The 18,769-nt window shown below is 47.4% G+C and overlaps 1 protein-coding gene across 2 annotated transcripts in view; it reads left to right on the top strand.

The window, feature by feature from the left end:
* TGFA (transforming growth factor alpha) overlaps positions 1-18,769 on the top strand; it is a 138,268-nt gene that overhangs the window by 65,634 nt on the left and 53,865 nt on the right. For both annotated transcript variants that reach the window (XM_045828470.1, XM_045828469.1), the window contains one exon: positions 7,111-7,164. In XM_045828470.1, coding sequence (XP_045684426.1) covers positions 7,111-7,164 — 54 coding nt within the window. The remainder of the gene's footprint in view (positions 1-7,110; positions 7,165-18,769) is intronic.

Raw genomic sequence — 18,769 nt, 5'->3', positions numbered from 1 at the left:
GAGATGCCGGGCCTGAACTGGGGCAGCGGCAGCGGGTATGCGTGGGGGACGGAGGAGACTGACAATGTGGAAGCAGGATGTGTAGGAGGCCTTGGCTTGGAGACCAGGTAAAGGAGAGGGAGGGGCAGGCCAAGGCTGTGGGGCCTTCAGCCCCGCCCAGGAGCAGAGAGGAGGAGGTGGAACAGGTCAGGGGATGAGACCAGATGAAGTCATTTTTGAAGACATGGTTTGAGGCACAGGCCTCTGGAGAGTGGCAGGGGTTGAAGACGGTGCTTAGGGGGCCTGGAGACGGAGGCGGAGGCAGCATCTGTGGGCGTGTGCGCTCTGGGTGCCGCCCTTGGCAGCCCATACCTGTCTGCCTTTGCTGACGTCCTGAAGACTCCGTTTTTCCCTGACTTGTGTTCTCCGTTTCATTTCCTTTCATCCTTGCAGTAGCTGTGTGAGGAGGTGTCATTCTTATTTATGGAGGACACGGAGTTGAGTGAGATTAGCTAACATAAACCAAGATCTCACAAGTAAGGAATGGCAGGGTCAGGATTTGAACCCAGGTCTGATTTCAAGGCTCCTTTCTGCTCTACCCTAACAGACTCTGAGTCCGAATTAGAAAGTGATAAAGGGTGTGGGGTAGGCACCATCTGCTTATTTCTTCTACTGCCCTGATCCCAAAGGTTCAGTCTGAACACTGGCTTTTCCTAGCCACAGAGGAATTCAGATGGCTATGGAAAAGACCTGTGAGCATTCAGGTAGTGCTGGCTTATTTTCCGTGATGTCCTCATCACAAGGTATTGCCTTAGCCTCATTAAGATGGACTTTGCTGCCTATGGCCACCCCAGTAGGAAGAGCACTGACCCAAGTGCATTCCCCCGTGGATGGTGAGCTGCGATGTCCCACCAGGCCAAAATCAAGACCGCGCTGTCCTCGCTTAGGCAGCACGTGCACTAAAACTACATGGCTGTGGGAAACACAGAGATGGGACCTACTGCACATTTAGGGTCAGGTTTAGGATCTCTTCCATCCCCTGATATTTGATGTAAATGCCACGCTAAACTGAAAGACAAAAGTACCACAAACTGAGCACACTCTTTGAGATAAACACACAGCCTCCCTATTGTCTGATCCTTGTTTGAGGCAAGGGGCCCACCTACCAAACGTTTGAAGGAGACCAGTGGTCCCTGGTGGTGCTCTGGGGGCCAGATGGCTAGGGAGACAGACAGCCCTGTATCTTCACAGGTGCTTGGAATTTAGGGACTGGGCAGGTCTTCCCACCCACCTCTGTCATTTAAAGGTAGAGAACCACACAGTGAAAGAGGTGCAGTCACTTGCTAAAGGTGACACCATTCATGGATGACCCTGGTCTCTGGGCTCCCCACTGGCTGTTTTCCCCATATCACAGGACATAATTGGATTATATCCAGGAGAGAAGAGGAGGAGGTGGTCTTTTCCAGCATTTCTGTGTTCTTCCACTGTGTTCCACAGGATAAGTGGAAACAAAGAGAAGCAAACTGGGCTCTGTAATATGAGTGGCAGATGTCCATCACTCACAAGCTGGGTGACCTTGGGCCAGTTACTTCATCTTTTGTACCTCCACTTTCTTATCTCTAAAATGGGAGCATAATAGTACCTATGTCCTAGGACTTGCTTTGAGTATTGAATGAGACAGTGCAGAGTATGTAGTAAGCATCAAGTAAATGTTGCTGCTAATATTACTAATAATGCCATCAACCACAATGACAACCCTAGAACTGAACAATGTAAGGAGAGACCTCAGATCACCAATCAGGCCCTGGTGGTCTTCCCTCCACTGCCCACCCCTGGCATAGAAATGTCTTCCTGGTTAACATGTCCCATGTCACAGCTGCGTTTGGGTGCAGGGCTCAGAACCTCTCTTGTGTGGGTTTGGAACTAAAAGCTGCTCCCTCCCTGCATATTTGTTTTCCTTGCTCCCTGTGTCAGGACCTGCCACTTGAAACACGACACTAATCCTTTCTAATAATGTCTCGATAAGACTCCTTGGGTAGCAGGGTCCGACCTGTGTTTTGAAAGCAGTGTTCCAGATGCCGGGATGGTGAAAGAAAGAGCCCTCTGTCCAATGAGCCCATCTGCCTAAGGTGACTCATTCCTGGGTCACATGTTTCTAAACTCCCCTTGCCATCCCCAGAGTTTCCCTAATCCCGTCTGGCCAGTTCCTCAGGCCAGCTCCTCTGCTGCTTCACCTCACATCCTCTGAAATGAGTGTCACTGGAGTCTGTGAGCAGGAGCAAATGTAAACTGTCACCTCCCCCTTCAAGGGACACCATGACCTCTCTGAGGGCTGGTTCCCCTACACTGGTGCAATGGCGAAGGCCGTGGCTGCTTTTGGCCACAGCATTTGTGGGTTTTGTCACGGGGCAGGCTCATGGTCTCCTGGTCCTCCCAGCCTCCCCATTCCCATACCTGAAGTGTATTACCTTTTTCTTTCTTCCTAATTAGATCTTACTGTGCAACCAGCATCTCACCTGGCTACCAAAACCTCTTGCATTTAAAAATACTGATGGCTGGGGGAAAGAGGGTATAAGGAGTCTAAATGGTAATGGAAAAAAATACAGTAAAGATTAAACAAAAAAAATAAAAATACTGATAGTCACATAACGTTGTAGTTTCTGCTGCACAGTTAAAATCTTGCAATGTTTGCAAATGAAACTTAGTGTCGGAATGTAATTCATAAGGGAAGAGGCCTTAGAACCTGTACCAGTAGGTCCTGGGTTCCATGTGACCCATTTACACACATGTGTGCCCATGTGGCTGCTCCATGGGTGTCCTGTGTGGACCTCCTGCCGAGCTGCAGGGTTCCCATCTTCTAGGGACCACCCACCATTTCCCGAGCCTCCTGGCTCTGTCCCTCATGACCCTAAAGCATGGTAGAAAGGAAGAGGGAATCCCAGCTACCTCTGAACACCCTCTCTCTTGCCTGACTCCTGCATTAGTCCTTTGCCCATATGCCTTTCCTCACCACCTCCTCCACATCCAAAAGGACCTGCTGCAGCCTCTCTCCATTCTCCCCACATCTCCCTGACACCAAAACCTTACCCACACCCCCTAGGTAGAAGGGATGAGATGTGGAGCCCTTGACTTTCTCAGGGGACAGCTGATCAACACAGTGGCATAGGTAAGAGCCAGGAAGCAAATGCTGCCTGTGACAAAGGCCAGGGCCAGGCCTGGTCCACTCTGCTGAGTGACTGGGCACCAGGGATGAGTATCCACAGAGGAGATGGCCACCAGGCTGCTGAGTGAGAAGGAGGAGCCTTCTCACTCAGGAGGGGTGGGGGTGCCTATATCATGGGTTATTCTTAGGGCCTCATAAGACAACACACATAAAAATGGTGGGCCAGGAACTGGTACTAGCCCACTACGTGGTACCCAGCCACCTGAGAAGTGTCTCAAGTGAGAGGGAGGAGGGTGTCTCATGCTGAAGGCACAGCCCAGATCCCAATCCCACGCATGAGTGAGCGGCTGCATGGAGGGACGTGGGCTGGGGTGGGCTCCCTGCTCTGTGGTCCAGGGGACAGGGGGCCCAGCACCTCTCAACAGCCTTTCCTACTGACATACCTGTGAATGGATTTCACCATGGCTCTGTGATGTGTACTCAGGAGAGTAATAACCTAGCCTCTCTTTAACATTCTTTTTGCAGGGAATTCTTATTGCCTCTCTAACACCTGAATTATAAGCCCTGCTGCCTCTGTCCTTCCTTGAGAGCAGACCTGGGTTCCCGCTCCACTTGGGATGGGTGATCAGCCTTTCGTAATGTTTTCCCTCCCTGGTATGTGGCTTTCCCCTCACCAGACCCCACTCCTCCCCTTTTTTTGAAGTCCATAATCCAGGGATTCCCCTCTTTGGAACTTTTTAAACAGAAAAGGGATGTTAGCAGGAGCCACTTGAAAGGGATTCCTGCCTCAGAAGGAGGCTGTCTGGGTGGCCTGTGGCAGGCAAGGTCTGGCTTTGAAACTCGGGCAAGAGGATCCTGTGGCTTCGGGCCACAAGCCTCCATCTGAGCTCTGTGTTGTCTCCCTGGAGTCGCTGGGTGTGGCAGCTGTCCCAGGGCTGTGCTGTCCCCACACAGGTGCTCCAGGGAAGGATTTCCTGTGTTTCTGATGAGCCTCGGAGGCTGCCAAGGCCCCATATTTCTGGAAGGCCTTCACAGAGCCTGCTTTCCAAGCACTACCAGGGGGGCCGGCAGTCCGGACACCTGGGCTTATGTAGATTGGCAGTCAGGGGTCTGGACACTCACACCCTTGCCTCTGAGGAGACCTTGCTCATAGTGGGGGGAACCGGAGGCAGTGGAAATTCCCTCAAGGCAATGCCAGAAGAGAAGGATCAAGCTTCACTGCTAGACCCCCTGCATTTGTTGTTTGGACTCATTTGTGACAGGCTGTGGTCAGAAGGACTGTTGTGTAGTGTGGTAGTAGGAGTTGGACAGACTTGAGTTTGAATTTAGCTGCAGGAGCTTGTGCACATTTCTTGACCTCTCTAAGCCTCAGTTTTCTCATCTGTAAAACCATGTGTTTCCACAGGCTGGACCAGAAGGCTGCAGGCTGGGGTGGGGGTGCCTATATCATGGGTTATTCTTAGGGCCTCATAAGACAACACACATAAAAATGGTGGGCCAGGAACTGGTACTAGCCCACTACGTGGTACCCAGCCACCTGAGAAGTCAAAGAAGTGAGCCCTAGTTTTTTGGCCTGGGACCCTCTTAGGGGGCACACCACAGAGTGAAGGGAAGGCAGAGGCCTCACCGAGTGTCACAGAGCCCCAGCTGCAGTCACACCTGAATCTAGGGAGCAGCGAGAAGCCCAGAGCTTAAAGAAGTTGTTTCCATGGGCGTGACAAGGTATGCAAAGGAACTCCTCTCATACTTCTCAGATTTTGAATAAAAACCCAGTGTCTTTCATCTGTGGACCACGGTGGTTTTGCAGACCCTGATGAGTTGCCAAAACACCTTTATGAAGCTCACACAGGAGGAGCAGAGGGAGCAGCTGTTTCTGCTCCGGCCTGGCTGCAGGTGCACAAGATGTGCTTTCTCGTCTCATTTTGGTTCAAGCAGAGGTTGTCGTGGAGCTCAGAAACTGTATTATCCCCCACTTAGGGGACACGGGGACAGGGAGGGAAGTGGCAGGATCATTTATTCATTCAGGGACGGTTTGGGACTGGCCAGTGGCTCTTCTGGCAGAGAGGTATGCAAAGCATCCCCATGTTGTTATGTTACTGCATGTTACTGGCTGACTTTGGCCCTGAGTGGTTTGTGGCAGTGCCAGCAAAGTCAGTGTGACAGGTCCCTATCTGGCCATGTGGAACCACTAAGACTTCTGGCTTTGGCAGGAAAGCCTCACTGTAACGCAGGGTGTACAGATCACAAACTCAGCCTTTTACATATGTCCAGGGGAACCCTAAGAGCCATGCTTCCAAAATTAGTGTCTACTGAGCAGCAAGAAGAATCGTACAGGGAAGATGTGGTGATTTTACTGATTTTCTCTTCTTGCCCGCCACCCCGTTCCACCCCAAATATCCTCTCCAGGAGTCTGTAGGAGCCTTTAGGAAATCCATGCCAGGCCTCCTGCAAATGTGGCCTAAAGTTTTTGTGATGTTTGTCATTTCAGAGCCTAAACAAAAGTTGGAGCATGATTGCTTTATCTGTTCTAAATGTGTTTCTCCACCTAGAGTCAAGGGCTCCCTTTTCTACACTCCGAGTGGAGAGGAAAGGGGTCCTCTCAACCTGCCTGGTCGGTGGGGTTTGCCCTGGTCCTGTGCAGTGGAGGGGGTACCAGTAAAGAACATGCTTGTTTTCTGTATGACTTGATTCATCTGCCTTCTGGGCTAACCCTTAGGTTGTCCAGACTCTGCATGGCCACCACGGCATCTTTCGCATTTCAGTTTTAGGAAGTCATTGTAACTTAGTTCATGCTGATTGCATAACTCATTGCATAACTCACAAGAGGTTCCTTTTTCATTGGAAATTTGTTTCAGTGTTTCCAGAAACCTCTGCTACTGTAACATCAGGGCACACAAGGTCATCCATTGGCAGGGGCGGCTTCATGGGTGTGTGACTTGTGTAGCCACAGAGTCTCACTCTGATGGGCCCTAAGCATGGCGTTAATGCTGTGGTTGCAGCCTGGACATTCTTAATAGTTTTGTCTTTAAATTTGTGTTTTATAAGTGACATGCAATTGGACAACGCAGTGTGCATGGGGGCATGTGGTCCCACCCATTGTCACCACCTGCTGCCTCCTCTGGGTAGGACCTGGACACACAAAAAGGCAGAGGTTAGGGGCAGGCACCCCATGGCCTCTCGGGACAGGGCTTGGTGGCAGCTGTCCCTGTGCTGGGATGACAGCGCTACAGCATGTTCAGTGCATTACTATAGATAAGCATGAGCCTCTCCCCTACCCCTGATTCAGGTACCTAGTACATCCTGGTGCGGAAGTTGTAATATACTTAGGGGTCCCCAGTTGGCCTCTGGTGGGGCATCTGGGCCCTGGGAAGAAGAAATGCCCCACTAGACTTCCCTGCCTCCAGCTGGGTCACGGCATATCCACCAGCTCCTGGCCGGAGGGGAACTGCAGTTGGCGGCCCATGTGCACCTGCACACTTTGTCGCTGGTGCCTCCTGTGCCTGTGAGGGGCTCTGCTCGCCTTGCAGTCATCCTCGTGCTGCAAAGAGAGACGTGGCATAAACAGCAAGCACAGCACATGACATGCGCAACTGTGTGAATGTGTTAGTGCCACTGACCTCGACACTGACAATGGCCAAAACAATACATCTTATATATAGTTGACCACAACAAAAATATTTATACTGTATTTAAAAACAAAAACAAGAAACATAATGGCCGGTGGAGACAGAGACCTGGGAGAAAGAAAAAAGCTTTACATTTAGTACCATTAAAGGCAGTTTTCCTGCTCCATGAACAAGGGGCCCCGCATTTTCATTTTGCACTGAGCCCCCCAAATTATGTAGCCAAGCCTGCCTATTGGCCACCTTGTAAAACTTCCCAGTCTTTGCGTTTCCCCAGCCCTGCCCTCAAATCCTGAAAGTCAGGTGCTGTCAAACTGACTCTTACCTTCCTTCTCCCCAACACAGGTGTCTTGTTGGCTGTGTGTCAGGCCCTGGAGAACACCACGTCCTCCTTGAGTGGTGAGTCCCATCTCCTCATCCTCTTGGTGTGGGGTGGCACGTGGGGGTGGGCAGGGAGCAGACCTTGACTGGTGTGTGGAGCCTGGGCTCTAAACTTCCCTCTGGGGCTCCTACCTGCCAAGCTTGCGCCCAGCTGTCCCCTGAGAGATCTCTGCCCTGCATCCCAGGGGCCAAGATCGTGCGCCTGGGAGGTCTTAACTGCAGGCCAGAGGGAGCTATCCCCCCCGACATCCATGCTCTCCCCCCTCACTCACGGCCAGCCCCCTCCCAGCTCTCTGTTCAGATGGTCGGTGTGGGCAAGGGTGCTAGAAAACAGAGTCTGCATAACAACCTGAGAACTCAAAACTAGCTCATCTAATAATCCATCTAAACAAGAGCCCAGATTCCTGAACCCTTTTGTCTGCCTCTGCGTGGCGATCTTTGTGTAGGTATTTTCTGGTTTGTCTTTTGACATTTGAAACGTTTGAGAAACATAGGAGGCAAACCGCTCAGGGTCACAGCCCTACAGAAGTATCCCTGTTCGCATCTGCACGTTGGTCTTGGCCTCTGTCCGTGTGCACTACTATTTCTATTCAATTAGTCATGGTGAGAAAGCTATTTTGATTCCTGCTTTTTAAACTCAAGGTTTAGAGTTGTGTGTTTTTCCATGTTGCTAGAGAGTCTTAGTTTTTTTTCCTTTCAGAATGTCATGATGTTCCATTAAAATGGACATGTGTGATTGAAATAAACATTCCCCATTGGATATTTATGTTGCCTTCAGTTTAAGTTATGATGCTATGTCTTCATGCCTAGAAGCTTTTTCCTTATTTTGGATACTTTCCTTAGGTTATTTCTCCAGGAGCAAGAATGAATGTATTTATGACCCTTGGTGCAAATCACCAAATATAGCTTTCCAAGTGCATGTGAGCTGATTTTTACACCAGCAAAGCACGCGTGAGCCTGCCGGTCTCACTGTCCCCTCACGGACGTGGGCTACACTCCCATGTTCCTGCAGTGGCCCCTGACCTGTCTGTCTCCCTAGTTATTTCAGGGCAGTGTCAGGGTGTGTGTGTGTGTAAGGGGATGTCACTTATGTATTCACAAGTTCTCTAACCAACCACACACTGTCCTGGTACTTTTCTCCTCTGCCAGACCTTTCCCTCCAAACTTACTGGAGGTAATGCTGCCACTCGCACCAGGCACCACTGCTTCTGCAGCCCCAAAGCTCCCCTTGGAGCTATTATCCTTGGTGCACTTGAACCCTCGAGGTGCCCAAGCCACTTGGTGGTCCATGATGACACAGAAGACAATGCCTTTCTTCCTCTGTGTTGTGCTTTGTTGGGGACAGGGATGGAAGGGTGTACCAGTGCTTCTGGGCTCCTGGACCTATTGGAGTTTCCATAAAGCAGTTCTTTCACTTTTTAATTACCTCCCACATCACAAAAGGTTCAGATGTGAGTATGTGGGGTGGGGGATAACTTAGTAACTCCCCTGTGCTGTTCTCAGATTTGTCCCCACCCCCTTCCTAGGATCCATTTACCCCCTGCCAGGTGCATCCTCAGCCCCTCCTGGTCCTCACTGTAGGACCTGGTAGGTGAAGGTGTCACTTGAGGGTGACAGGCTGCAACAACGATAAATGCTGATGCTACCATCCATGAAGAGGGGGTCATCCTGGTTCCTTTGCCATTCCTCCCATCGTCATCCATTCATACAGATGAGAAAGGCCTTGGGGTGTTGAACCTGAGCCTACTCCCTCAGGTGTGGCTCCTGCCAAGGTCCTTTGTGGTTTCCCAGTCTTCCCTGGGCAGACATGGGAGGACCTGCTATCTAGAAATGACTGTCCCTGCTGCGGTGGTGACAGCCCCTGTTTTACCTTTCCTTCCTGGACTTGCTTCTGTGAGAGTGTCTCTGATGTGAACAAGCCCCTGAGGTTCACTGTCCTCACTAGGATGCACAATCAGGAAACAGGAGTTGCCCCTGCTATGTTGTGACAGGCTGAGTGCCACCCTGTGGCTCAGTGTGGAGCGTGAGAACGGGGGCAGTGCCATAACTTCTAGTGTTCATAGGACTTCAAGGCCCTGGAGCTGTTGGTCTGTGGAGAAGGGAGAGAGGGAGGCCGCTTGTCTGGCCTCTGCAATGACCTGTGTTTGATGGGTTACTGAGCTATGAGAATTGTGCCCAGAAAGGTTAATGGACTGGCTCTTTCCATTTTTACTTACTCTCGGCCCTGCTTTGCTGGGCTCAGACATGAATTCAGAGAGGGCTGGGCTAGGAGACAAATTCACGGTGTGATGACTTTGTCACAGCCACTTGGACACTGAATTGGGCTTGTTTGCTTAACTGTCTCTTCCTTTAGGATAGCCTTCCTGTCCTTGAGGACTGCTTAGGCCCTAACCACCTCCCCCAACTCTGTCCAGCTAGGCTGAAATCCAGTGGTGGATGCCACTCAACCAGGGGCCACGTGTCACACTCACTGCCCCAGCACTGGAGTGTGTGTGTGTGTGTGTGTGTGTGTGTGTGTTTCACTCTTGGCTAATTCAATAAGCAAAACTACTTGAAAACATTTACTAAGGAAATCTTCATACACAGAAGAAGAGAAATATTGAATAGTAGTGAAATCAACCCCCACATACCCATCACCTGGCTTCAACAATTAGCATCACTCTGTCATTTTTCTTTCATTATTCTCCCCTCTTTTTGATTTTTCCCTCTGCTGGGATATTTTAAAGCAAAGCCCATTTGTGAATATTGCTTTTATCTAACAGATAAGGACTTTTAAGAACAAAACCATAACCCATTACACCACAAAAGCAACAATGATTCTTTTTGTGAGGTCCTCAAATATAAGGGTAGGTGATGCTGCACACGGTTTTATGTCACTTCTTTCAATTTGCATTTCCTTTAATGTCTTCATATTTTGCTTTCTACTTATGTTACTTTTACATTGAACACTGATCTTGTAAAATGTGCTCATTTATATTCTGTGTGACTGACTTCCACATCCGAGCCCCTCCTAACCCCTTTCACTCTGGATGTCAGTGGGCTCACTTACAGAACAATCCATTTAGGTGTAAAGAAAGATGTGTCATTTTAGGACAAAAGCTCCAAGGGCTTCACCCATGGTATAAACATGCAGGTCTCTTCATTCTAAGAGCTGACAGGAGTGAGAGCAGTAGTGGATGCGGGAAGGGTTTGGTGCGTCCCTGAATGACAGTACGGGAGCAGAAGGACTGCAGGCGTGCTCAGAATGAAGCTCGAGCATGTTGATGGAGAGCGTGGAGAGAAAACTGCAAACTCCATGTGCCAATCAAGGGGGGTGCCTGACCATAAAGGACAGGGACTGATCCCATGTGGCTTTCTTGTGCTTTTTGAAAGCAAAAAAAAGTTCCCTGGTCTTATTACCTGACAGTTAACCTTGGCCTGTCTTTTTGAAGCTTCAGTGGTTTCTTCCAGGCTCCCCTCTCCTAGATCCTGCAATGTGGAGGGTAGATGATGCCAGGGGCATAGGAAACCAACATTATTGTCATCAGTATATGTTTCTCAGACATTTGCTTTGAGTGGGACTTGGAGGGATGTACGTCTTAGGCCAGAGGTCAGGAAACCTGGGTGTTGGGCTCAGCTGATCTTGGCTTTACCAAGTCCCTGGGCAAATTATTCATCTGGTTCCTGTTTGGATCTTAAGTTTCCTCATCTGTTGGACTTGAATCAGGAATCGTCTGTAAGATTTTTCATATGACCATTCTATGAATTGGCGGGGCTACTTGGAAAGCTTGGTTAAGGATTATTAGGCTACCTTGGGGTTGTTAGGCAGTACAGTGGTGAGCAGCAGAAATGCCTGCCATAGACCCAAGGTAGGGAGGCGGTAGTGCAACTGTCATGCATTTAATTCTCTTGGAACCAGATGCTACTTTACATATGGGTTCTTACATTCTAGTGGCTGAGACTATACAAAGAAGCAGTCCTTCTCTGTCTGTGTCCTAAAGGAGCCCACCATACAGGTGAAAAGACAGCATGGGAACCCAGGAGAGCCCCGTAATGACCTAAGCTACACAGGAGTGAAATCAACAGTCTGGGAGTCAGGACTAAAAAGGTGTATCTGTTTGGTTGTCAATTTGAAAAGTGTGCAGAGAAACATTAGCTGGAGGCAGGGCGAGGGCAATGGTACCTACAGCACAGAACACACCCTCCTGAGGAAGGACTTATGACCTCTCTTCAAAAGGCACCTTTTAATGCTCCTTGAAAGGGACAGAATGCACCCAGTTAAGTTGTTGGGTGGCTCCTTGCTTAACCCTCCTAAATGTTGCACAGTTCTGAGGCTGCCCATCTGGTTCTCCTGTTTTCATGAGACTCACTCTAATGACTGAGGGGTGTGGTGAGGGCTTTGCTCAGGCACCTGCGAGCCAGGCTCCGGGCTCCCCTCTGTTCTCTGTTTTGCATGATCACAGTACCCAGGGTGGCTCTTTACACCTCTGAACCACTGCTCCTTCCTCTAGCCTGTGTCTAATGACACCCACATGGAGTCAGGGAGTGTTTGAAGGCTTGGTTAATTTAGTGTCAGAAGTGGTGATAAAAGAACATGGAAAATTCATAGTGGTGTTACTCATGGGGAAGGTCACCATTAGCAGCTTACTTGAAGAGACAGTGGTCAGATTTTGGTGGGGACTTTGGGCTTCACTTTGCTGAGAGGGTGAGTTTGGGCCAGAAGTGCACACAGGGAGGGCAAAGATGATTACAGGAAAAAGTCTTGGAAGGCGTTACTTGTTTGGAAAACAGGTAGAACAGGGGTCAGCCAGCAAGCCAGGGATCTGTTTATTGCTCATCTTGCCAAACAAAAGCTCCTCAGAATGCAAACTGCTTCCCCATTCCATTGTCTGGAGTTTTCCCATGTGGAGCTGCAGTCATTCTAAAATTAGAAGGCTCACGTGTTCTGCTCAGGTACGTGGTTCACTGTTCCAAATGTGTCTTTAGCACAAGAGACTTGGTGTGTCACAGTTTGGGGATAAAAGCACATATATCCGTGTGTGCCGGGACTTGTTTCTGTGCTTAGAGGAATGTGCAGCCTTTGCAAAGGAAGCTGTGCTGGGTCAGAAGGAAGGTTGCTCAGGGCAGTGCAGAGGCCAGAGGATACAGAATCAGGGACCATAGTTCTGACTCACTAGCTGTGTGACCTTAAATCTCCCTGAACCTCAGCTGTCCCATCAGTACAATCAAGGAGTGGCAGTAAGGCAGTGTCTTTTCAAACTGTGAGTCACAAAATCACTTTAGTGGGTCATGAACAACATTTTTTAATGGGATTGAAATACTTAGAGAATTTCAAAAGTAAGTAAATGAAATGGTCACCATGAAAAGTATGTGTTGAAAGTATAATGATACTATCATTATATCTACTATTGTTTACTAAACTCAAGATGGCATTAGTTGTAAGATGTTCCACCAAAAAAAAAGAGAGAGAGAAAAAAAGAAAAAAAAGGAAAAAATTTAAAAAGGAAAAAATAAATAAAATTAGAAAAAAGGAAAAGAGAATTTCAGAGTGTGTTACATGATGGAAGGATAAATGTTGTTTCACATGCTCTTGCTGTCAGTATTGATGGATTCATATATTGACATCCTGCATCATTTTATTTGTAGGAGTGGTAACCATATTGCACCCTTTATAACTTCCAGATTTGATTTCTTAAACACTTGCAGAGTAAGTGGCATAAATTCTTCTAGACCTGTACATTTCACCCCCACACACACACATACACACAGCCCTAGCCTCTTACAGTTCTTATTCATTCCTAATTCTACAGAAGTTCTTTTAATCTAGTCCCCTTTATCAAGCAGGTCTTCCCAAACACTCAGCTTATAGGAGAAACAACAGCTCTTTCCTTATGCATTGACATGTCATTAGCTTACATAACACATAATTAAATTACATAAACACAATGAGTGCAACTAGCATAAACAGGCTTGAAACAAACACAAATGTCTTCTTGGTAAACATATAGTTTAACTGGTAAAAAAAACAGAAATGGACTTGTGAACAAGAGTAGCCAACTAACCAAGCATTTGCATGCTAAGGATCTAGATGTTTTAGTAAAGCAAAGGAGAGCATGGAGTGGGTGAAGCAGGGGCTTGGTTTAAGTCAGGCTCGGTGAAGAGAGTGTCCACCACCTTTGAAAGAATAGGCAAGTGACACAACTCATGGGTTTTCAAAAAACATCTAGGCCTTTGGAAGCCTTAATGTTCTCCCACTTTTTAGTTGTGACATTCATGTAGCTCACGTTGATTAAGTATTACCTCATGGCAGACGTTGCACTAGGCCCTGGAGATACCCATGAGCATTGAACATGAGGCCTGTCATCACAGGGCTTAGGGCCCAACAGGTAACATTGGTGACTTTTACATATCAAAGTAAATCATAAGCATAGACAAAGCCGTGATCTACCAAGATGAACTTCCTTAAAGAAAACACCCACTCTGCTATACTCAGACTTCCGATTTGTAATCTAAGTGACAAACTGTATACCTATAATTCTTTGTTACATTGCATCATGTTCGGTTTGGCCCATGGTGCTGGGCTGGTTTTCCATCTGACCATCACTCTTCTGGGCTGCAATTGTCCATCTGTGAGGTTGGCAAAGAGGATATCTCCACCAGGAACCTTTTGTTGCAAGAGCAGAACCCTAGCACACGCCAGCCTTTTAAGGAGTCAGCTCTTGGAGAATCCACAGCAATGCTGAGCAGCCTGGCCATGGGGAGTGCAGGACCCGGGGCGACTGCTCAGATCTCGGCTGCAGCAGTTTGTATTCATCTACTCTGTACCTACCACAGAGACCATACCAACTCATGTCCTTTTTGTGCCTCTTAGCTCAGAGTCTCAAGAGAGAATCACATTGGTTGGCCTTCCTTGGTTAAGTGGTCACCCAGCAACCATGGCAGGGCTGGGAGGTGAAGGCTGCAGGGTAGCAGGTGCCAAAGTGCAGCATAGGCCTTGGGCAGGGCAGAGTCCCTTACTAGAGCTGGAGGAGGCAAAGACCAGCATCCCGAATCCAGACTGATTTTTTGAATCATTCATTCAATCACACATTTATTGAGCACTTACTAATACCAGGCCATGATCTCAACAGACAAAAGGCCTGTTCTCAAGGACCTTTTGTTCCCCTAGGAAAGATAGATATAATATTATATTCCAATATATCAAATTGGCACATTTTTGAGAATGTCAATACTGAGTGCTAGTGCATATGAGGTGACATGGCTGCATATTGCCACTAATGTGTGTCAGTTCTGTTTCCTGGGAAAACTTACAACAGCATAGCCCAGAAGTCTGCCCTTTTAGTCCTCAACCACATTTTGCTAAGGCACTGTGGTGTCTGGAGAGGTGCATGTCCTTGTAGGCTGAGGTGCCTTCTCCTGAAAGCAGCAGCCTGTCACATCCCCGGGGCTCTGGCTCCTCCTCAGCTGGATGGTGCTGGGAGCCTGTGAAATGGTTGAGTTCAAGGACTGACTTCCTAGCATTCACCCAGGAGCTTGGTAAAGAGAATCACAAACCTCGGAGCATGCGCTATCACCTTAAAGCATCCTCTTTCCTGTTAGCCTTGCTGTGGTGAGTTGATGGCTTAGGGGTAAGGCACTGGCTTTGTTATCTGCGAGCCTGAGCCAAGCCTGAGGCACAGCCTTAATATCTGGTTATTTACTAATGAAGGGACCTTTAGCTTTTAGAACCCAGCCAGGCTCAGATGTCCTCCTTAGCAGGCTCTGCAAAGTTCGATTTACAGATTCATTCTGAGTCTCTCTTAGCTTTCCTATCTTAAAAGTTATGGCCCACCTCCCATATCAGAATGTGTAAAGGAAGTGACTTCACACCACTGGCCATTTTATTACCAGTTTGCCTTGGCTGGGATGTTTCCTAAATATCAAAACACACTGGTGCTAAACAAGGGAATGGCCAAGAGGAACCAGACTGGAGGGCCTCGGTCCCCCTCACACACCCGGGCCTGCAGCCTGGGGATCAGAAGAACACACTTCCTCTCAGCTGTCACTTCGCAGCCTCGCTAGGAATCTTTCTCTTTCCAGGCCTTGTTTTATCTTGACTTCTGGGGGCTTGGGATATAGTAAACATCTCTCTCTGCCTTACACAGTAGGTCTAGAATTAGGAATCTTGAAAGTGGAAGGCGTTAGATCTTCTATGAAATCTGCCACAAGTGGATCTTCCTGGTGCTCTGAGGCACCACAAATGAAAACACAGTCATGAATCACGAAGCAGTCCATGGAACCTCTATAAAATTCTGGATCTAGCAGGCTTTCCACTTGATATCCTATTCAATAAATACAGCCCAGCACAGTGAAAAGCTCTACAAAGCTGGTTAGAGGCACATCTAACCTAATGATGCCCAGATTGTACTTGTCATTGGAGGTAACTATTTCCTGAGGATTTAACCCTGGGCCAGCACTTTCCAACCTCTTTCAGAATAAAGACCAAATTTAAACATCAACAGGGTTTGGGGTCTCACAGATAGCCATTGTACCTTTAGCATTAAATTAAATTAAATAATTAAATTAAATTGATATACAAAAGCTGCTATGAGAACTCAGTAATGCTTCAAAATAAATTTGTATTTAATTGATCACAGTAGAACCTGCGTAGTAATATATAAGATAACATTTATAAAACTCACTTTATGCCGGGTACTGTCCTATGTACTCTCATTTAATACCTACAAATCTAAAAAAAAGGTACTGTTATTAGCCCCATTTTAAAACTGAGGCACAGAGAAGTTAAGTAACCTTCGGCAGAACTGGGGTTTGAACCCAGGTAACTGCAGGAATCTAAGCACTTCATCCAATGCTCTTAAAACACACACACAGAGACACACATCTGCCTCATTCAGACCACAGGTATGACTTGAGAGGAGATTTACAGACACCTTACATTAAGTAACTCTGTGATTCTCTTCTTTCCACTTCTACAAGACACATTGGGAAGTACACTTTCTTGGGTATTTAGTCCTCCATGCCACTAAAAATTAAACATACCTCTTGAAACAAAGTATGGGAGTGTATATGTGCATGTGCATGCATGTGCACATGTGAGCATTCCTGTGTGTATATGTAACCTTTTATTTAATATTATATTCTTAACACAAAACTGTGGAATCTTCCTTTATACATTTATTCCTCCATCCAACAAAGACTGACTCTGTTCCTACGGTGTGCTACATACCAGGAGAATGACTGAGACACCATTCCTGCCCTTGGGACTCTCACCACTCGGCAGAACTGTCTGGCTAAAAAATAACCACACTCGTGTGGCATGCCTGCTGTCAGGTGGGGGCACAAGGTATCATGGGATGAGGAGAGGGAACCCCAATTTGTTCTATGGGAGGCATCAGGGAAGGCTCCTCAAATGAAGTGACCTTGAACTGAGTTTTGGAGGCTGAGACAAGGTTGATCAGGTTGACTTTGGGGGAGGGGCTGGGCATGTAAGGAGCTCAGAGGTAAGGCTGGGAGGAAGTGGTGGCCAGCTGAGGAAGGCTGTGCATGGCCTTTGTTCTGAAATGTATGCACTATTATTGTTAAATAAATATTGTTAAATGCTTTGCTGAAATCTAGTCACACATACATGCTTCCTTAAAAAAAATCTTCCTATAGATTTCTGTAAGAAGGCGGTGTTACTAGGCCTATGAAACACAGAGGATTTAACCTACAGGGCTCCGAGTCACAGATCCGTGTAGGTAATTACCAGGTCCTCCCACTCTTGCGCTTTTGTATGCACAGTGTTCCTTGTTCTCCAGCTGCTTGGATGGATATCTGGTGGGGGTGGTTTCTGGGTTAGAAATTCTCACATTATTCTCAGAGCTTCTACTTTACTTGATTTTAGCTTCTCATTAGCAGGTGAGGGAATTGTGCCTTTTTTATCTATTTAAATTTGGCTTGATGGGAAAGTGCCTAAAAATAAAAATCATTAGAATCTGACAGCACAGTGGTTACACCAAATTCTAGAGCCACGTGGCCTGGGTTCAAGTCTTAGCTGTGTCCCCTGGGGTCTGTGACCCTGAGCCAGTTACCTAACCACTATGTACCTCAGTTACCTCATCTGTAAAGTCGCAATAACAACAGGGCCTGCCTCATAGGGTTGTCGTGAGCACTAAAAGAGATGACTTATGTACAGTGCTTGAACAGTGTCAGGTACATAGTAAGTTTTATTTGTTAGGTAAATACTTTCCTTTAGATTTATAAAGAGAGAGAGAAAAAGCAGTTACACACCTGTAAGTAGTGGTATCTGAAATACCAGGATGGCCTGAGCCAACTGGTGGCAAGAATATGATTGGAGTTTAAAGATATAAATGGCTGTGACAGAGTAAGCCACATAACTCAGTGTTCAAGGGCACGATGTCTTTGAATCTTAAAGAATGGGTCAAAGGAAGCCCCATTCTGCCTGTCAGGAAGTAGTTTTGTAAAATGTGCTACTCTGGTAGATGCCAAAAAGTAAAGCTTTTCTTTTAGAATTACGGTACCCAAAGCCCCTTCAGTGACAGTTATGGGACATGTGGAATGTCATGCTCTCTCCCAAGCAGTGAGCCTCAGGAGGAACAGAGAGCAATAGGAGAAAACCACCGTGTGGAAAAGCCGAAGGCCTGGTGAGGCACCGGAGAGCAGCAAAGGGAGAGGGGGTCTCGGCTGCCTGTGCCCAGGGCCCAGCACATCTCAGGAGCACAGAGTGAAAATGGCACGGTCACTTGCATGAGGAAGTAACCACCTGCTACATGGAAGCCCTTTGACATTGTTGTTTAAAGTACAGATAGGTTGCTCTTCCTTCATGTGAAGAATTCAAGGGGAGGTTGATCATCACATGTGGGGACTGTTTGTAGCTCTTTATATGAGAAGAGTTCACTACAAATTCCTCTTTTGATTCCAATGAGATGAGAATCTAAGTGGGAGCATAGGTTAGAATATAAAGATGGGGAAATAATTAGGTAGTTAAATGAAGAATATTCCTAATTGAGAAACTAGAGTTATTGAGATTAAGTGGCTTTAGGATTACCACTGGATGAGAGCATGGAAGAAAATTCTATTTTTTTTTCTAAAAGAGAAAAAAGTGGAAAAAAAGTTCTCTAGGACACTTGAGAAAGAGGATATTATCCTGAAAGGATCTTTGGCCCAATTTGAGTTGACTTACTTTTCTGATTTTTTTCATTTTTATGATTGAAAGTGAGGGCTTACTACAGAGGGCTGTACTGGGCCTCAGAGATGGGCAATGGACGGTCCCCGCCCTCACAGCCCTTTGAGTGATAGGGGTGGAGAATAGAACTGCAGACCTTTAGAACAGAATGCAAATCATTCGAACCTTGAGTTAAATGACGGCACACCAGAGTTATAAATCAGTCAGTGCCAGCAAGGGCCAGGCCAGGCTGTCCCCCACCAGAGGAGACTGAAGCAGGCACCTTGGGGAGTGCATTTTTTATCTTTGTCCCACCACCATGGAAGGCCTTCCCAGCTTGGGAATCAGCATCAGCAATGACAGGAGGTTTAAAAATGTGTGTTTGAAGGATCCCCAGTGGTTCAGAATCCAGGATCTCACATCTGTGAATAAAGGAACAGCAATAGGAGTTTTCTGAAGTAGGAGGTGTGTGACCTGGAC

The sequence above is a fragment of the Phyllostomus hastatus genome, unplaced genomic scaffold, assembly GCF_019186645.2.
Source record: "Phyllostomus hastatus isolate PE091 unplaced genomic scaffold, TTU_PhHast_1.1 phas_scaffold_78, whole genome shotgun sequence".
Classification (NCBI taxonomy): domain Eukaryota; kingdom Metazoa; phylum Chordata; class Mammalia; order Chiroptera; family Phyllostomidae; genus Phyllostomus; species Phyllostomus hastatus.
The sequence above is the reverse complement of the archived record's forward strand: the minus strand, read 5'-3'. Positions and strand labels throughout refer to the sequence as shown.